The sequence below is a fragment of the Triplophysa dalaica genome, chromosome 4 (genome assembly GCF_015846415.1).
Source record: "Triplophysa dalaica isolate WHDGS20190420 chromosome 4, ASM1584641v1, whole genome shotgun sequence".
NCBI classification, from domain to species: domain Eukaryota; kingdom Metazoa; phylum Chordata; class Actinopteri; order Cypriniformes; family Nemacheilidae; genus Triplophysa; species Triplophysa dalaica.
Genome location: NC_079545.1, coordinates 10672563 through 10693798, shown reverse-complemented (window position 1 = coordinate 10693798; position 21236 = coordinate 10672563). Strand labels below are relative to the sequence as shown.

The 21236-nt window shown below is 37.9% G+C and overlaps 1 protein-coding gene across 43 annotated transcripts in view; it reads right to left on the bottom strand.

Annotated features, from left to right (window-relative positions):
• camk2b1 (calcium/calmodulin-dependent protein kinase (CaM kinase) II beta 1) overlaps positions 1 to 21236 on the bottom strand; it is a 53582-nt gene that overhangs the window by 15791 nt on the left and 16555 nt on the right. For 5 of the 43 annotated variants that reach the window (XM_056745207.1, XM_056745233.1, XM_056745216.1 and 2 more), the window contains exons 6-15: positions 17999 to 18071; positions 13728 to 13830; positions 13478 to 13561; positions 12589 to 12683; positions 11705 to 11827; positions 11526 to 11609; positions 11402 to 11444; positions 10485 to 10574; positions 4017 to 4054; positions 1799 to 1831 (exon numbers count right to left, since the gene is read on the bottom strand). In XM_056745207.1, the coding sequence (XP_056601185.1) occupies positions 1799 to 1831; positions 4017 to 4054; positions 10485 to 10574; positions 11402 to 11444; positions 11526 to 11609; positions 11705 to 11827; positions 12589 to 12683; positions 13478 to 13561; positions 13728 to 13830; positions 17999 to 18071 (766 nt within the window). The remainder of the gene's footprint in view (positions 1 to 1798; positions 1832 to 4016; positions 4055 to 10484; positions 10575 to 11401; positions 11445 to 11525; positions 11610 to 11704; positions 11828 to 12588; positions 12684 to 13477; positions 13562 to 13727; positions 13831 to 17998; positions 18072 to 21236) is intronic. The other 38 variants (XM_056745224.1, XM_056745245.1, XM_056745246.1 and 35 more) reach the window with 11 other exon arrangements.

The window sequence follows — 21236 nt, the reverse complement described above, 5'->3', positions numbered from 1 at the left end:
GAGTTCGTTCGCGTTACCGCAATGGAGGAGTCATGGCACCTGTCTCCGCCAGTCAGGGTTCGGGGCTCTGAACCCAGTTCCCTCTCGTTGGGCCGGGGCTTCCAAACGGCTTTCGCCCATTCCTTAGGACCGACTGACCTATGTTCAACTGCTGTTCACATGGAACCCTCCTCCACTTCGGCCTTCAAAGCTCTCGTTTGAATATTTGCTACTACCACAGCGCCCTAGGCTCCACGCCAGCTAGCCGGGCTTCTCACCCTTTTAAACTTGTCCATTAGAGGCGCTGCAGAAGGCCGTTGCTAAGAAGAAACAGGTTTGTTTTGACGTTCTCTATTGGCTTATCGCTGTAATGACGTTGTAGAGAATACATACATTGAAAGGGAAAATACTAAGCTTTACATAGATATCAAATTTGAGTGGGTTATTCTCAAAGAACGGGCAGCAGCAAGCCAAGTTTGTAGGTGTGTTTCCATCCATTTTTTTTCGCGATTTTGCAGCATTCACTCAGAAAAATACGTTTTTATATATTTAGGGTAGGAAATTTACCTCATATCTTCATAGAACATGATCTTCACTTAATACCCTAATGATTCTACGAATAAAAGAAAAATCGATAATTTTGACTCATACAATGTATTTTTGGCTATTGCTACAAATGTACCTGTTCTCCTTACGACTGGTTTTGTTGTCCAGGGTCACAAATATCGGCCTTAATATTATTTGAAAAACCTAACTTAAAAAATGTGAAATGTTGCCTTAGCAGTAAACTAAAATAAGCTTGAGGCACTAAAATTATTAACCGAAAAAAAATAAAATATAAAAGTAATGTACATAGCAATATAAACAAATAAGTATCAAAATGAGTAAAGCACAAAACAGAATGGATACAAATTAAACAAAAATTATCATTAAAATAATAACAATTAATAACAATAATTAAAAAGCTAATTCAAAATATGAATAAAACCAGAAAAATAACTGAACACAAAACTGTTATAACTCTGGTTGTTAGTATAGATTGTTCATGCATGAGGGAGGTTTGGAACAATTCCTAACACAATTACAATTTCTAGATACTCATAAACAAGAAATAATCACCAAATAGACAAAAAACACACTCACATACACTTTGACTTTGGCAACGTTTGTAATTGATAAAGCATTTTAGAGAAATTCATTAGCCATCATTGAACATTATCAAAAATCATAACAGTTGGTTTTTGATCTCCAGCTTTCCCAAGTAAATCATTAATAAATCCATTACCAGCGGTATACAACTAGGAGCATTGTCCTTGGCCATATGACAAAGAAGACCTATTAAGTGCCCACGGACATGGGTCCCACCTGTAAAAATGATGTACTGGGTCTTGCAAGTAAATGCAAAGTGAAGATGTAAGCAGTTTGAAGGGTTTGGTGCAGTTGAAATAGAACAAATGGATAGTTCAAACAAGAGAAGATAACTGCATGTCTATTCTGCAGAATGAAACCCAGAAGATGTGTGGTGTCCGTAGACATTGGTCACAAATATTCACACAAGGTTAGGAAGAGCAACAAGAAGGGAAAAAAGCGTTGGGAAAGGTGCCGAGATACTGTATGATGACAAGTAAAAAGCATTAAGCTGAAGAAAAACTTAAAAACCTTTGAGGGTATTTATTTTACTAGCCATCATTAAGGATCCAATGATCTAAAGAAACACAGGATCTGAAGGAAGAGTATGAGGGAAAGTGGAGGCAATTAGTGGAGGTACAAGCGTAAAAGATGTAAGAAATAAGGGTTTTAAATGGATCAAGATTCTCACCATGTACTGAATGGTAGAGCTCGACTTCCGCTTCTAGAGAGAAAATGAGACGGAGAAAAAATGAGAAAGCGAACTGGAGGGGAATTTGGGAAGTAGAGAAACCGAATACAGGTATATATACAAAAAATAAATGGTTTGGCTTGTTTGATAACTTGTTTTTTTCAGAGTGGAAGGTCAAAAAAGGTCGCTGGATTTTGCTGATGCAGTTCAAGTTAAAGTCAAAGACTGTATGTAAAGTAAAATGATTTAAAAGATAATTTATGGGGGAATAGGAAGGCTTGGGTTCAGTGCAAGACTTGCTAGCAGTACTTTGCTAGCAGGACAATGTAGACATGAAGGTTCTATAAAAAGGAAATTTGGGAAAACCCAAGAAAAAGGAACAAGAAAGGGTAGTGAGTTCAAGTGAAGGAGCAACTGGGATGAGGAAAGTGCGGAAGAAGGAACAGAGACACATGCTAATAGCAAAAGGAAAGGTAAAGTAAATAAACAGTGAATGCAAAGTCAACTGATCTGGGATCAGTTGTTTGTGCCTCAAGACTGTTATTATCCTCTAAAAAACATGGTCCAGGACCAGTTCCAAAGTAGGAATGATGTGTAAGGACAAGCAGGGATGCTAAGAGAGAAAAGCGAGCACTGACATTTTTTTGTCCTAAAAAAGGGCAGCCAAGGACTGGTTATATTAAGCACACAATGTTCTCAGAAGCGTTTTGCTTGAAAATGCAGCCGCGTAGCCTCCAATCATCGCGACCGCTGAATAAAAACGCCTCTGATTCTAAAGCAGAATTATATAACCAGTGAGAACGCAAACATTCAGGCAGAAAGTGAAAAAGGCAGCTTCGGTTCATTCGAAAAATAGTGACAACACCTAAAAAAGAGCAGCTTATCATGATCTTTAGAGATGAAGCGAAAAGGTGAAAGGAGGAGAAATTGTAAAAGGGCAGAAGACGAAAAATCTTTTAAAAGGGCTGGAGAGGACGTGGGGGAGCCTGTTGCTAGGCGATGAGAGGTGCGCTGTGCTGCTATTTTCGTCTCAAGAGTTTCCAGGGTTTCAGACCCACGGCTATTCTTGGAACCAGAGTCACATTCCCCGCTGAGCTATTTCTCTGCTCAAACACACGCAGACTTGCACGTACATAAATACACACTGATTTAGAAGGTGTGTGTCTCTGAGGTGGTAAAGTGGAAACAGGTAACAGGGAACGTGTGTCTGTGAATGCTCTAAATGAGCCTCTGAGTGAGTAGCGCAGAAAATGTTCATTTCTGAACTCTGGTTTTATGAATCAAATTACTATGGGTCTTGCGGAAGATTCCATAGATTCCTCAATGGCATTACGCCCGTGGTGGATATGTCATTCTCCTTAACATCACTCACACACCCACAGGCGCTGATTGAAATAAAATCTAATTTCATCTACCCTTTCAGGGGTATCGCTGTCTCGGTGACATGATAGAGCTCAATATATTGTACAGTTACACATTGTATCACCAAAAATGTCCAGCAAATTCAGTTAAATACTCATTGGCACTGCTTGCGGGGAGTTAAGTAGCTGGTACTTCAGTAACCTTATTCGCAGGGGCAAAATCAACTAAATGCTTTTCTGTAACTGTAAATGCTAATTCAAAAGGCAAATATTATTATGAATATATGATAAACTTTGTTGAAGAAGTGTGGAATTTTGTGAATTTCTGCTGAAAAACCTGACATGCAAAATGTCCTATTTAATTTAAAATTCAAACATGTAACCAGTCAAAGAATTGTATCAAATTCTGTTCACATCCTATTACATATTTCAGCTAAACTGAAAATGGTTTCAGCTACAAATAACCATTTAAAACATTGTACACAAATGACTTTAGTAACATTAATTATTAGTAGTGCTTTTGAGTCATAGATACAACAATGTGTAGAAGAGGTTCATTTGCGCTGTTATCCATTATATGTAACATCCCTATAATAGGATGATGTGTCTCGAAGACATTTTTTTACAGTCACTCTTTCAGTATACCTGTACACACAAAACAGAAAATGAAGAGACAGATAGAAACGCATGCAATAGCTAGTGGAAAAACTCTTAACTCCGACTAACGTTTATAGCTTAAGCAGTTAAACAACACGACGGAAAGACAGAGCGACTGAGACGTGAAAAGAGAGACGTTAATGAGACGGTACATGGTCAGGTCTAGGTCAGACAGGTCAGAAGTTCAACGGATCTCTTACCTTGACGTCTGCTTTTTTGTTCAACAAGCTCTTGGCTGCTACAATGGGAAGAAAATAAGAGATGAATCAGTGAAGCATGATCAAACACATTAAAATACCAACAAATGTTAAAAAACCTGTTGGGCACAGGGTTGTGTTTCCTTAAATAAATGAAAAAAATAGCAAAGCAGAATGCTTGAACAGATTATAGTAATTTAGAGACAAACGCGATAAATGATTTACAAATGTCTTTCAATACATTATCATAACTTTTAAGATTTTTTAACAACAGGGGTTCGTTTCCCAAAAACATCTTTAGCGAACTATGGTCGCATTCCGTCGTTCCAGCATAGTTAAACGGTTTAAGTGTTTCCCGAAACCATTGTTCCAACGATCAATCGCAAACAGCATCACAAAGTTGGTGGTTGTTAGAAGCATTGTAGAATGTAGATATTACATGCATCATGCCTTTAAGCAACCTAAGCAAGCAACATGCGTTAATTCCAAATACAAAGTTTGTTATTGTTAGTTGTTAGTTGGTTAAGAACATTCAAGCGCTGTTTTTTGAAAAGTACGCATGTGCACGAACGTACGTGCACTCGGACCCCGGGGAATCCCTCGGCGGAGTGACGTAGGAGGAAACTTATGAATGAATGAAATATCGTGAAATAAAACAACTGATAACAAAATAGGATAACTAAAGACGCCGTTAAATGCAATGTGTGTTATTTACGGCAAGAATTTAACATTAATTCGATTTGAACATATTTATTAGTGGATATTAAGTAGTATTTTTTCATTACGTCGCCACCTGTATGGCGTCATCAACTAGATTGCTGAACCAACTTGGTTCAAACAACTGATCTCTGACAGAGTTACTACGGTTTTGTGAAACAGTCGTACCTACATTGATAATTTCCCCAATGATCCATCGTACTAACTGTGGTCAATCAGCGAGTTATGCCGTTGTACGGGAAACACACTCCAGATCATTAGACAGTGTAATCAAAGTTAAATGATATAACTATTTTATTGTCCATTATCTAAAGGTCTGATCAGCATTATATAATGCAATAATGTTCGCTATTACACGGCTCTACGGAATATTTGATTTCTATATATGTTGTAAAACAGATCATCCAAAAAAGAAACGTATTTTCCTCAAAATATGCTTGAGATAAACTGATCTCAATTCAAATCCTTATTTCATGTGCATGTACAGTATTTATTTATTTGCTGATTGGCCGTGTAATAAGGGAGACAATGCACAGTCAACCGGCCTTTATTGCTAAAGGATACAAGATATTGACCAGTTATCTGGTACATTATCTGACAGTACTTAAAGACATCATAAAAGTAATGAAAGCTATCAGAAAGTGTTACCCATCAACTGCACACAAAGGTTTTTGCGAATCTCACAAGACTGCACATGGCAAGACATTTTACCAGGCTACATATTTCACAGATTGATATATTATTTCAAATGAACATTTCTTTAGGTTCAGCCAAACAGTGGAGTGTAGTTGATGAAGGAACCTCTCAAAAACTACACAAAATAATTTTGCTGCACCACTGGGATAGTTCACCCAAAAAAGAAAATTCTGTCATCATTTACGCACACTCTTGTCATTTCAAACCTGTAGACATTTTGAAGAAAGTTGATAACTGAACAGCGCTGGCACCCATTCTCTTCTATTGTATGGACACAAAACAAATGCAAGTGAATGGGTGCCAGTTGACAACATTCTTCAAAATATCTTCTTTTGTGTTATGCGGCATAAGAAAGTCATAAAGGTTTGAAACGGCATGAGGGTGAGCAAATGAGGACAAAATTTTCATTTTTTTGGCAAACTATCACTTCAATAACACAGCATAAAAAGACCCATCGATGTGCAGAAATCTGACAGAATCCATGTCAACTATTGCTTATTTTGTATAAAAAATACATATCCAAACAAACGCATAGCCATCCCTGAATCCAAACTGCATGCACCGTAAAAGTTCTTTCATTTACATTCTTTATTTTTAGTTCCTCATAGAGCCTCAAAGGATGAGTTAGTTGGGCAGATAATAAAGCACAAAAGACGTCTTGAGCTTAATTCCTGGTCTTAAACATCTTAAATATTCTCTGGAATAGACATCAACTCTGGCCTGTACTAAAAATTAATCCAGCTGAATCACCAGCCAAAATGTTTAGTTTATGACTTCAAGTGACATTCATAAAAATACAGTAGAGACGAATAGAGAATTTTCGAGCCCTAAGTAGAACATGTGCTGTATTTCAGCAGATGAGTGTCACAAATGGAAGAACAGGGTCTCTGAAGGTGGGTTTTGGATACAGATCCTCCTAGAGCTGTATCTGGGTCACCAACCCATCCATCTGGTGTCCCAAAGAGATCAGTGATGAGAAATGAGCATGCGTCCCTGCAGAAAGAGCAGGAGTAAAGTAACATCTAATACTCTAGAGTGAGTCGAGCTCCTTACCTTGCCATTAACACAGAGAGCAACAGGAAGAGAGAGAGAGATAGAGAGAACGGAGAGAAAAATAGAGCAATGGAGAAGAAGTCAAAATACCAGAGTGCTATTGTTGCCTCTAAGAACAGTGAAGCTAAACACATCTGTGGAGCTCTATAAAGAGCCCAAAAACCAACAATAAAGAGCGTTGACTTATTTTGAGACTAGTCATCATTTTTCAGTGGGTTTCTATCTACTTTGCAGGGCTGAGTCAGCACAAACAGGATTTAGCAAAAATAGCTGGCGGATAAAAGGTTTATGCCAGGCTGTTTTATATAAGCAGTTTCACTACTCTAAAATCGACCCCTCCTGTGCTTTTTAAGAAAAACATGCAGCATCAAACCGATCATGATAAAATTGACTATTGAAATGCATCCTGTGCCACAAAAATGAGCCATATCACTCTACTGAAATACTAACTTACATGCACCATGTTTTCGATTATAATAGATACATTATATAATCTTATGTGTATAAGATTATACTCTCCTTATGTCAGGATTCAGACTGATCCAGATTTCAGTGCAGTGTGTAGTGTAACTGCCTATAGCGCAGCGGTCTGGTTGCTCATGCTGGAGGTAGTTGGGGGACAACAGAGACTAGGCAGCACAACATAAATATTTGATCGCAGGCATGTGGAGGCAGCATCAGAAATGAAGCACGGCCTTCACATTGAGCCACAGCACACGCTCAATGTACCAGCTCAACGCTTTTACTGTGCATCACTACCGTTAAACAAAAAATAACATTTTATATTATATCATTCCTGCCTTTTCGAGAGAGGAAACAATGTCCATGGTTCTCCAGGAGAACAGCTTTTTTTCTCATTTCTACGAAACTGTGATTATAAGGTTTTAAACAATGTGACAAACATATATTTGGTTAGGTGTGCACACACTTGACAAGTGGGGTAATCTTAATGCTTTGCATGTTCAAATATTGTACATAATCCCAATTCACATAATAAAAAGTACTTATCCTAAATAGTTGTTAAGTTAGGAAGTAGTAGGGAGAGCGGGGCACAACCTAATGCTTTTTGATTTAAGCTCAATCACTAAAAATATTTGAGCAACAAATTAACACTTCAAGGTCCAGTATCTATTGACAGAAACATAATATAATATACATAACTATGTCTTCAGATATATAAAGACTTAACATAATGAAGCGTTATGTTTTTATTACCTTAGAATGAGCTATTTCTATCTACATACACCACGAGTCCCCTTGCATGGAGTTCGGCATGTTGTTTCCACTGCTCTACAGAACACGTTTCGTGAACACGTCAACTTCCGCAAAGCAATGAAAACATGACAACATCTTAGTTCTGTGTCAGAAACCGTAGTGCTTTGAAAGGGAATGATGAGCATTGGAGTGAGCCATTGGTTGCAATTCGCAACTTCGCCGCTAGATGCCGCTAAAATTCACACAATAGACCTTTACATTCCCAACGGAGACATCAAAAAACTTGTGATGAACAAATTTACTTTCATGCTGCCAAAAAACTCTCTCTATGGAAACACCTAAAAACTTATATCACATTTACAGATGAATGTAATCTCGCAATGAGAAAAAAAGGCTGAAAGCAAAATAGTTCAACTCTGTATGTTAAATATTCATATTACAATTAACTCTTAGTCTGTGCCCCGCAACCCTTCAGTATTTTCGAATACACGCATAGTCATTTGCTGTGCACTAAAATGTTTATACTTTTCCATAATGTATATTTTAACAACAAATCATAAGCAGGCAAATTAGGACAGCAAGTGCTTTTTTCTAAAGCAGAAATGATGTACCGTATACTGTATATTAGAAATCTGTTCTGGAGGAGATACAGTAAATAAAATGAATTAAAGAATAGGTTTAGAAATCTAAATGTTGTTGATCAAACCTTTAATTACAGGCATGTGAGCCTAGCTTTTATTGTGATTAATTGCCTACATCAGGAAAGTCTACAACGCAGCAGTGGAAACCAAATTAAAAGCCTCAACTGTATGCTTGTGGCACAGTATGGAACAGAATGAGATACCGCTACCATATGTTTCCCACAAACGTGTACACAATTTTTTTTCTTATAAATACTTTGATGCAAAATCCTACTTTAAAAATTGTACTTTGATTATATTTTTGTGCATAAGTATATAACAAATAAACCAATTCTTTGAAACGCTAAAAATAAACTTTTGATACAGTGAGTACAATTCCCAAAAAGCTTTGACCATGCACAAGTGCACAAGATTCATGTAGCCCATCATACCCCATGTTAGTGAACATGCATTAGTCCAATCTCCCATGCAGCATTCAGCACAACAGCAGGCAGACTGTACCACCCCTAAAACAAGGGTGAACTTCAACTTCACAGACCATATATTAAAGGCAGAGCAATGGAAAGGAGGAGAGATGCAGAGAAGGAAACTCAAGATGACTTATGGGTGTCAGATAAAAATGATAAAGAAAAGTGATGAGGAGATAAGAATAAACCAGAAAAAAGTGATTTATGGAGCATATTAGAGGAAAAAATGATGGAGAGAAGCGCAGAGGCTGCAAAAAGTGAGTCGGAGGGGAAATCACATTCATTATGCACATGCCTCGGTGTAGAAACTCTGTGAAATTAATAAAAGACGAAATTGTGACGACAGTGAGGATGACGGACACCTGGTGGATCACGCTCAAACAACGCTGGGTTGTTTTTAACCCACACTTGGGGAGGAACGAAACGCTAGGTTATAAATGAACATATTGCTGGTGTCCTTCTGAAACCTCCAATCTCCATATTTCTTGAATTTTTATCCATAAATCATTATTATTAGTCACCCTTTATGTTGATCACGTGGTGTTTGCAAATATCTAACCAACAAAAATGTGCTAAAGCCTCATTATACATAATCATTTGAAAAACTTAAAGTTTTTAATGTTGTTTATATGTTTATGTGGTGTTTCTAATATGTTTTAAGACAAACAATGCATATTTATAATTTTGAAACCATTGCCGAGTATTTTCTCCATAGAGCTGCAGGTAACCAAAGACAATAAAAAGAATGCGGTTTGAAACAGCTCTGGTTAGTGACGTCATAAACCTGTAACCAATCACATCCTTTGACCCCTGTGGATCAGCAGTTTGAGGCATAAATATGTAAAGATTGCACAAAGATTCAGGCCAAAATGATCACTGCACTGCTGTGTCAGCTCTCGGTTGCTCTTTCAGCTTTAAAAGCGTCTGGAAATGCCAAGTGCGACTGAGTGGAGGCGGGGCTCATTTGAATATTCGTGTATCTGCGTATACTTAATGAACCTGAGGCGTAAAGTTACATCCAAGCTATTTTAGGATAGGAAAATATATATGTAAAGATATTAAAAAAAAATGATTTAATGATTACATATTTATAATATCATTTTGAGGGTCAAAGATGAGTTTTAAGGGATAAAATTACCAAAGGGGGAATTTTTCCAGTCCCTGAAAAACTGTGAATTTGGACATTCAAGGTTTTGGGAGGACATCAACAACATGCTTGGTTGTTTTAATGTATCATGTTGTCACAATCTAACCATGGGTCAAAATCAACCAAGTATTTATTCAGAGTGTAATGAGATGCTCGATGTGACGTCTGACAAGAACTGAAAGCAAAATGAGACGGATACAGAAACTGATGTGTGGAGGACAGGATAGAGAGAGCAGACAGATAAGAAAAGACAGGTAAAGGTAAGGGGTGAGTCATCATGCTGTAGCCCCATGCAGGGACATTCATGGGCTGGGAAGTGACAGAGAGGATAGACAGAATGATAATCAGGAATGCGAAAAATGGTGAAAAGACTGAAAAATGAGAGGAAGGGGAAAGGAAGGTATGGTAGAGAAACAGGATAAACTGAAAAAGTATGTTAAGCACAAGAAGGGATAGCAGAAACGAAGGGGAAAAATATGTTGAAGAGTACAGACAGAAGGAAGCAGAAGATTTGGGCCCTGCAGGGCGGCACTACCTTGTTCCACCAGCCCTGCTGTGGTGCCTGCAGCCGCGGCTACCGCAGCCGCAGTGACCGAGGCGGGAGCTGTGGTCTGCCTGCTACCCACTGACACACACGCACACAGACGCATACGTACCCATCCACACCAAACCAAAACAGAATCAGAGAACAAAAGAGAGATAGGGAAGAGGAAAAGGGGCAGAGTGACAGAGAATCATTCATTAGTCTCCAGCAAAAAAACGTGTCAGTCATAAGAACACGTCACACCAATTTTCTTCGTTTTTTTTTTATTTGAGAGACAAGTGGCTCATGAGAGCATGTTTCTAACGTGGATGGGAGCTATAGCTTGTATTACAACCAACATGAAACATAGATAAGATTGTTATGGACCCAAAGAGAGTCATCAGTCCGAACATTCAAAACTACATGTGGAAACGTCTTGTGTTTTCACACAACGTAACGTGATTCTAAGTAGAGTCCTGACATCACAGATGAGACCAGGAAATGCAACCTGAAGGACTTGAATTAGTTAACTAGGAAAATAGGAAAAAATTGTTCAAACGTGGATGAAAAATATGTACAGTCGGATGTATGTTGCTCTGTATTATGCATGAAATATGTGAGGTTAGAGCTGTGTAAAAGAACTGAAAAGATTGTAGGCTCAAAGTTGCACAAATACTGTTTTACGTGTAAACATAACTAACACAGAACTAAGAACGTGTCGTGTCAACTTTTACTGAGTGCAAGAAACAGAAGTGTTTATTTGGCAGACAAAAGACAACAAGAGTGGGGATTCAAAGATACACAAAGGACTCAACATTGAGACCAATCACAACACACACAGAACAGACCAGATCAGAAAACACAATATGGCTGTCAATCAAAACATTTCAAAAGTTAATATTGATGTTCACCATGTCTGACTAACTTACCAGAGAAGTTTCGTGACACAAGCATGGTGGTGAGGATGGCCCCCTGCGAGAAAACAAACAACCCCGGATAAACACTCATTGTATGCGTGTTGTAAACCAGTGCACCTGTGTTGCTCAAACTCACCTTGAGTTTCCTCCTAGCGTTAAACTTCTTCAGGCATTCCACGGTCTCTTGTCTGTGCATCATGGAGGCCACAGTAGAGCGTTGCTATGGAGACAAATGGGGAAAATATGTTTATTGCGTCTAAACCTGGGGGGTTAGCTGTTGTTTTTGAGCGTATTATAAAGCCGGAGAATACGTACGCAGACCCATGGGTGCTTAAGAGCTTCCTGTGCGGTGATTCTCTTGGCTGGGTTTATGGTGAGCATTTGATTGATGAGGTTTTTGGCTTCAGGAGTAACTGTGTCCCATTCGGGAGATGGAAACTACCGGAGGAAACAAAAACAGAGATGTGAAAGCCAAGCTGGGGGCAAATAACTTCCTTTGGAGGTTTTGTATTTTACAGTTATTTAGATTTATTCATGAGCTGCAAGACAATGATTTTGCTCTGTCAATAAAAGTAGCAATGCATCAAGCCATGAGATGTTTTGATGTAAAACAGAAACCAGCAAAAAAAAAAGGCAAAAAATGTTTTTTTTTACAAACTACAGAAGGCAGTAAAATTGCAATGCAGATTCTGGAAGGACTTTGTGTAAATATATTTCTTACTTTTTATGCAAAAATAACCTTTTAAAAATAACCTTTAGTAAAAAAAATACGACTAGATCAACAACACATAACTCCTTAAAAATGTCACACGGTTTTTTCTAGCAGCTGCGGCACACGTTTAAACATTTCTTGAACTCCTTGCTTTAGTTTCTCTCCAAGGAAACAGCTCTTAAAAATTATCCTGCATTCATGAAATATTTATAAGACAACTTGATTTGCGCTAACTGTGTGGAGTAAGAATGTGATGCCACGTGAGCCTATCTCAAAGCCAGAAAAGTACTTAAACAGATGAGAGAATAAAACAACGAAAGAGGGCAGTGCTAACTCTTCTCACAGTGCGCTAGTGTAAGCATGTACTTAAAGTGCATACTTGCATTATATTTAGAGCAAAAGTTTATCAGAACTGCGGGAAACTGGGACACAGAAGGAAAGAAAGATGGATGCCAGGACAAGCATGAGAACACAACAGGAAACTCACATCGTAAGCTCCAGCTTTGATTTGTTGGTAGAGTTTGTGCTGATCCTCATCCCAGAACGGCGGATATCCAACCAACAGAATGTACAGAATGACACCTTAATGAAGACATTGGAAGACATTGGAAAATGAGATCTGTTCCATGTCGTATCCCTACCCTAGAAACCCAGGCATGCTGCCAAAACAGCAGCTGTTTTATAGACAGCAAAATTATGATGAATAAGAATACCTCAGAAGTTCAACTTGACAAAAAAATCTAATTTAATCAAGTATCCTTGGGTTTATGAATTTAGTTGTATAGATAGTAGTATGTTTATACAATAGCACAAAGGAAACAACACAAATATATGATGAAGAGAATTATGTGAAGCAAATCTGAACGTATTCCATATTGATGCCAGCGAAAATGTACTCGTGCCATTTCACCAACCAGCTTTTTGAAGTCTTACCCTGAGATGCTTTTTATATGGTATTAAATAGGCACTGATATCTTATTTGATGAATTCCTTGTGATATGGTCAAGTCAACAATTTTTACATTTTGAAATAACATCTATGTTTTGTAAAGATACAAATATTTAGCAAAAAGGCATCTTGAAACAACCTAAATTCATTACTATTATTTTTTTAACTATTAACTATTTATGATTTTTTTTAATGAGTTATCCTTTGTTGAATAACCAGAAATTGGCAAACAAACAGAAATGGCCGAGCCTCATAAAAAAATGATGATTTTGCCATATGTCTATGCCTATTTACAGGTAGACAGGCAGCTCGCTGAGTTATACAGCACAGCTTTTCACCGGCCAAAAAAAACTTGACGGTACCCTCACAGCATCGCTTTGTCTCTACAGAAGAAGCATGTGCATGTCACTGTGTTTGAGTTTGTTTACCGCAGGCCCAGATGTCCACCGGTTTGCCATATGCCTCCTTCCTCAGCACCTCAGGGGACAGGTAACCAGGTGTCCCTGCGAATCCTGTGAAAACAAACACAAACACGCACTTCCAGATATTCTGACCACAAAGCAAAACAGTGACAAAAATGGCTTGTGTGGATGTATAGCCAGGTAAAGGTGTTTGTGAGGAATCGTGTTAGTGCACAGGGAGTTAAAGGTGTACGTTGCTATAGCATCGATTGCATACCAAACCATGCCTGCTGGTCTCCCTGCACCTCAATGGCCAGACCGAAGTCGGCCAGCTTCACAGCAGCGTTCTTGCACTTACTGGCCAGGAGAAGATTCTCAGGCTGAGGGGAGAACAGAGGCAATTCAAACACAGAAACACAGTAGAGGTGCTGCACATTATACATTCAGACACAATAAATACTGCTTTTGAGACATTATCGCACTTACAACCAGCAGGCATCCCTACATATAATATATACACAGACCATTTGACATAAAAAATAGAAAAGGTAGATTTTCAAAATATACTGTAAATATAAACTTGTTTGTACAGCATACTGTATTTACATATTATGAATTATCAGCTGAAAACTGAATGCAGCCCCTGCGTTTCCTATCTTCACAATGTTTCTAAATAAAGACTTAAACGAGAAAAGATATGAAGGCAGCATTTGTCTGCACTGGTAAAAAGATGTGCGTTTTCTTCTGGAGTGACCCAGATTATCCAGCCTCATTATTCTCTGTCACTGATGGATGCTAATAATGTGATATCCCCTCTAGTCCCACTGCCTTTTTAAATACTTAGGCTGAATGCACACACACACAGAGTTCTTTTATAAATCAAAATGATACGGAGTTTGATCTGTAAGTTCAGGGTAACAAACCGACAGTGCTTTCACACATATCCACTATAAACGCAGCAGCACATAGTGACATTGATTGCAGCTTTTCCTGCATTGCAGTGTTTGGTGCATCTACCATCCGCTGCTATTTCTCCCTCTTTTTCTCTGAGTAGATATTACTGTACTTTTATACAGTACTTTCTTGCGTTTTTTAAGGCTGCAATTCACAGTATTGTTATGAGCCTTAAATAGCCTCCTACACTATTTATAAGAACCCAAAGTCTTACTGGTTTCATACTGCACTTTATTAAAGATATATTATCTCTAACCTCATAAGCACTCGGTCTTACTAACTCTTTCAAAGAGAGGTTACACCTGTGTGCTGTTGAGGGGGCTAATCCCATTCCTAAAACTCAACAGTGGGAGGTATTTTGAAAAGCAGCTCCTTCTGAGAGATTCTGGTACATTTACATTTATGCATTTGGCAGACACTTTTATCCAAAGCGACTTGCATTGCATTATACTATACATTTGTTTCCAATTATGTGCAATCCCTGGGATCAAACCCATGACCTTGGCGTAGTTTATGCCATGCTCTAACTACTGAGTTACAAATAGAAATCATTATCCCCTGTTAACTTATGGACGTAGCTTCTGCTGTAAAATCGACTAAAACTGACCTTCTACAAATTGTGCAAGAGCTACATATTAGGGGATGCGAGCATATTTTTGGGTCAAGACAGTCAACCAATTGGTTCTTTAAGGGATGGTTCACCTGAAAATAAAATCAGTCATCATTTATGCACCATCATTTGTTCGAAACCTGTATATGATTATTTCATCTCGTTAAAGGGGTCATAAGGCGCTTATGGCGTGAATATGTGTTTTTCTGAGTCTTTGGTGTGTTATAAGTTGCTCATGCATGTATAAACAAGTAAAATTGCAAGTTAAAGATGCATTTCAAAAGCGAATGCTCGCCCAGACCTGCTTGAAATGCCTTGTGTAACCCCCCCCCCAAATCCATCCACGTCAGTTCGTGGTATGACTTGACTAAGACCGCCCAAATGTATACGCAAGTGAGCTTGGGCGTACCTATCAGTAAAATTGCTTTGGAACCTGATGTGCCAAATATGGTAAAAGGCGTTACATTTCTGTCACACGCTTGCATTATTCGACCAATCACTACACACTGGTAAACTGGCCAATCAAAGCAGACCTCGCATTTCAGAGCGATGAGATTTGTTCAAAATCTGCACATTACAGAGAGGCGGGCAAAGAGGAGATACAAACATGCACGGTATATGGAAAATACAGCGTTTTTTAACCTTAAATCGTGTATACACATTGCAATAGATCTAAAACAAAAGATAATATTCGTTTTAGATGTTCATATGACCCCTTTAACACAAGAAAAAATATTTTGAGAAATGTGGTTTTGTGTCCATACAATAGTTAATGCTTATAAATGTGATTTGGTTATCATTGCTCTTCAAAATAATCGTGTTCTACAGAAGAAAGAAAGTCAGACAGGTTTGAAATAACACGAGAGTGAGTAAATAAAATAAATTTCATTTTTAGGTGAACAGACCTTTTAAGCATGTTCTGTATCAGCTGACAGTTAGCAATACAAAACAAAACTTGGAAAAGTGGGGACTTTTTACATAGCGTTTTATTTAACATTATTTACACATATCTGCTGTAGTGGCATGTGTGTCTATGACTATGATTCTGATCTTGTGCTTGAAAAGGGTATTTGTGTCGGAGCGCGTGTACGATCTCCCCCTCTTTCTGCACTGGCATTTCTGTCATGCCCACTCCGAATCCTGCTGTGGAGGAGCGTGTGCCACAGGCATCCATTCAGAACGGCACTGTGGTGTGGGTAGACACTCACAGTGTGAAACCAGAACATTGGTGCTGCCAGAGTACAATACCAACATGATCGCAAAAAGCACATTTTATTCCCTTTCAACACTGATTTCATTCTACACAAATACATTTAGAGAACAAGTCTGTACATATGGGTAGCTGACATTTCTGCATTTCTGCATAAATACAAAAAAAGTTTACGAAATGATCTCAAAATAATTCATAGGTTATATATTGTGTGAGCTATTAAGATATAGGAGGACATATATGGTCAAAACATTAATGACTTCTGCTATATACTTAACCCTAAACATTTTTAACATTTCGTGTTAAAGTGACAGTTCAACCAAAAATGAAAATTTCCTGTCATCATTTACTCAGCCATAAATTGTTCAGAATCTGTATAAATGTATTTGATCTAATGAACACAGAGAAAGATATTTAGAAGTATGCTTGCTACCAAACAGTTCATGGCCACCATTGATTACCATAGTAGAAAAAAAATGCTTTCTACATTTCTTTGTTCTGTTGAACACAAAAGAAGTCATTTTGAAGAATGTATAAAGCAAACAGTTCTGAGGCACTTTTGATAGTCAATGGGGGCCAAGAACTGTTTTATTACAAGCATTCTTCCAAATATTGTCATTGTGTTCATCAGAACCAAGACATTTATACAGATTTAGAACAACTGGAGGGTAAGGAAATGATAACAGAATTTTTATTTTTGGGTATACTGCCCCTTTAAATAGACACGTTTCCACCACCCATACAATTCAATTCACAGCCTTTTCACAAACATATTTTCTACAACATAGTGAGAAAAATGTGCATTTATTCAGTGACATTAACGATATCAAAGTCATCATCAAACCACATATACATGCATTCACAAACAACTAAAAGGAGATCACACTCTCCAAACACGTAAACATGCAGCAGTTTGAAGCAGTTTTTAAGCATCACCCTTTTCACACAACAAGAGGCAAAACACCAATTACGTGTTTGTACAGAAGGCATGGGAGTTTTTTTGACACTTACTATAGACGATTGCAAACTGAACACAGTAACACAACTAAGACACTAACTAAAAAGAATAATTCAGCTCATCAAAAATCTCTAAGCAATCCAAGCTAAAATTTGGCCTCGGCTGCAATACATGGCGAGTCACTAGTTGAGTTGTTTACGTGTACGACCTTTCCCAGAAGCACACTGTGCGTTAGAGAAAATCAAAGGTCAGATAGAAGCCTGGACATGACGCTTGTTCTGGGACTTGGTACCTGATGTCTAAACTGACTTTAAAAGAGATTGATGTGGAACTTAAAATAATGCAAAGAACGAGCTTTAATGGTGTATTATTTCATTATAAAAAATGTTTGTACTAAATAAACATATATTGTGAAACCATGACAACAAGCTGTATTTTAACTGCTATATTACAATTAGTCACTGACATCAACTGTTCTGAGAGACTGCAAAGAAATACTTGCAGAAAAAATTTGGAAGTGTTTCCTAATCAACATTTTATATTTCAGTCCAATCTTACCTGAACATTCATAAAAGTTATTTAACCACCAGTGACGGCCACACACCGCAACACACACATACACTGTATGCTATCACTGTGTGTAATGGGACTGACCTCCAATGCATTTCTATAGCAAGCCAATTGTGGCACCAACAATGATCTTTTAGGGCAATTACCGCAGTCACTGTTACATACACAGTGATAAACACAGATTTGAAGGTACTGACTTTTATGAGCACACACTTGAGGAATGATGACACGACACCTGTCACTTACCTTCAGGTCTCGGTGCACCACACCCATTTGATGGCAATGAAGCACCGCCTCCAGGATCTGCTGGATGCAGTGACTGCATGCAAACAGCAGGGGGCGCAGGTTAGTCTGAGCAATGCTACAGTCCCGTGCACAGGCCAGGGGTTGGGGTATTTGGGGCAGGTAAATAATTAAAAAGGAAAGGGGCAGGGCATCTTTCTAGTCTTAAATCTTGCATCTGAATATTAGCGTAACACTTAAAAAGATATACACTAGATTAAAAAACAACAACAGCAACAATACACAGACTGCTAAATGTCCAGTTAGGTTAAAGGTTTACGTCAATTAGGAGCAAGAATAACTCATTTCTATTTTAACCAACTGAGGGCGAGCGGGAGCAACGCATTGTGACCAATTTTGAGTTCTAGGTGGTTCTGTGAACGTTCAGTAGGTTCGTCCACTAAAAATGACCACGAGTATTGAAATGCATTATAAAATGTAAATTACACAAATGTGCGTAACGACCACACCGTGGTTTGCCTTTGGTAAATTTGTTAATGAAGGGGTGCAATGTGATTGTGCGGGTGGTAAACACAGCAGTAAAACATGTGTACACGCATGTAAGCCGGCTGTCATGAGACCACCGCATGTTGTCATGCACGGGTAAAACTCTATCGCGAGGCAAAACCTCAAGAACTAAGGTTGTGGTATTTGACAGCCTGGAACCAGATCCGACACTCAAGTGATAATACACAAAAGTCAGAGGGTCGTGAAACTATGAATTCATTATTTTAGAATCGTTAAGAGACCACAATGAGTTAAATCTTTCAACAAGGCTAAGATTGGAAGTGTTATGCGTGTTATATTCACACAGCACATGGGGGGCTAAGAGAGACAGAGGGGCTTCATTGGCTAAACCGAGAGAGCGTTGTGTGAGTTTCCTGCATGTGATGTCACTGTGAAAATATGAATCTTTAAATTGGAGTGTAAAAAAGCTAAACTATTTCATTAAAGTTACTAATAACAACTGACATGAGTATTTAGTTAATATAACAGTAATTTCACTATAACTTTTTTTGGTGTATTCTTACTGAAGATCTTTGGAAATCCAAGTGTATTAACAGTACAAGTTTTGTAATAAAGAACTCTGAGCAGCACTACAGATATTGAGAGCGCTGCAAAAATACAGTTATAGCCGAGATTATTATTATCCACGTGTAGAGAATGAGTTCGATGGCATGTGTGTAAAGTTCTGGTATGGCAGTAAAGTTCAGGGCTGTAAATTAAAGTGGCGCTTTGCTTTCATTAAGTGGCGTTTGCTTTCTAAATGTCTCCCAATAAAAGAGCGATGTGTGTCACCGCGCCCGAGCCTGAATCTGCATGTCTGGCCTATATATTTGTACTGAAAGAATGAATATGATGTGTATTAATTCATAAACAAGTGAGGTTTTGAGGTTTTTGTGAAAGAGTGCGTGTTCAAATGTGTGTGTATGCTGTCTTTACACCTCCCCCACTGTCAGCTGCTGATCATAGCTGGTCTGCAAATGTGTATGTGTGTCTGTGTACGCATATATACTGTATGTAAATGTGTGTTTATCCATGTTTGCCTAATGGCCTAATAAATGCACAAACAAGCTACAGCGGTTTAGGGGATATAAAATACGATCCAGATGTAAAATCATTAAAGTACAGTAAAATGTGTGTGTGTATAGAGTTGCACTTACAGCACTAAATATTTCAGTGTGGAAATATTGCAGTATATGATTTTGTTTCCACATGTTGCAAGTGAAAAAAGCTATTTAATGGCTTACTTTCTGCAAACCATAAACTTACAAATACTGTCAAATACATTTAAGTTCACAACCTCCATTTTAGAGAGAAAAGTTGCCCCATGTGCTGTTTAACAAGAGAAGTAAAACGGAACTGTGACATATTATTGGGAAACAGGCAATAAAAATAGATGAAATGTTGCTATAAATCTCTTATGTTGAGACTTGTGAGGAAGTTCACCACAAGATAACAGCAAAGGTCAATGCTTCCCAGAGGTCTGTGATATTTATTTGAACCTATTTCCTTGTTATCATTTCCCCGCTGGTATGCAGCTGTCACTGGCCATCTATTCAATTTATTGTGTAGCTCGGAGCACATCCTTGAGAGCATGTTACGCTTAGAGGATCGCACGTAGTTATATACTACTTATTCATATTGTATCTGAAAGTTTTTCCTTAAGCCGGGGGGCTGATGGTAGACTGAGAAACAGTTTTTGTAAGGAGGCGATGCTGTGAGGCTAACTAAAAGAAAGTCAGAAGTGTTCTTCGCAGAAAACAAATGACTATAATTACAGCAATCTGTAGCATTCGTTGTTATACAATGTGCTTTGAAATAAGCTAAATATATACATATTAACATTTTATTCTAACCATAATTCAAAAAAGTGAATGCCTGATCTGCATGACGAATCTTATTTCCTGTAAAATATTAAATATTACTAAACAATTACTATAAAAGTAAATCATCTACTTCGCTGCAACAGTTGTTGGGAAATCTGAAAAAAATTATCTTTTGTGTGTCATTTTTGTTTCTACATACATTATAACCAGTGCGTGCCAACTATAGCTTTAAAAAAACTTTTTGTCAAACTTTTTGTTTTGTTCACCCAAAAATAAAAATTATGTCATGAATTACTAATCCTCAAGTTTTTCCACACCTGTATACATTTCTATCATAGTAGAAAGAATTGCCAAAGTAATTACCATAGTAGAAAGAATTAGTTTAAAGACATATTTGGAAGAATTTAGGAAAAAACTGGGACCCTTTTGACTTTGAATGGTAGTCAATGGTGCCCCAGAAATATCAGTTGCTCCTTCCAATTATCTTTCTTTGTGTTCAACAGAACAAAGACATGTATACAGGTTTGAAACAACTTGACGATGAGTAATTTGTGACAGAATATTCATTTTTGCGTGAACTATCCCTTTAAGAAACACTAAAGCATGGGACAGAGCAAACAGTTTTTACTCAACTATATTTTCAAAACCCGCTACTCTACTTGGTTTTTTGAAATATCAGAATATTTGAGTATAACCAGAATAAAAACAAACAAAACAATATGTAAAATAAACAATTGTCAAATAAATAATATCAAGGTAAACAGTCATGAGACCTTGAGACTTTTAACCATTCGTACTGAGGAGCATCAAGCTAAAGCTCAGGCACAGGGAGAAAGGATTTGGGAAGTTTGGGAAAGTAGTCAATGGATTAA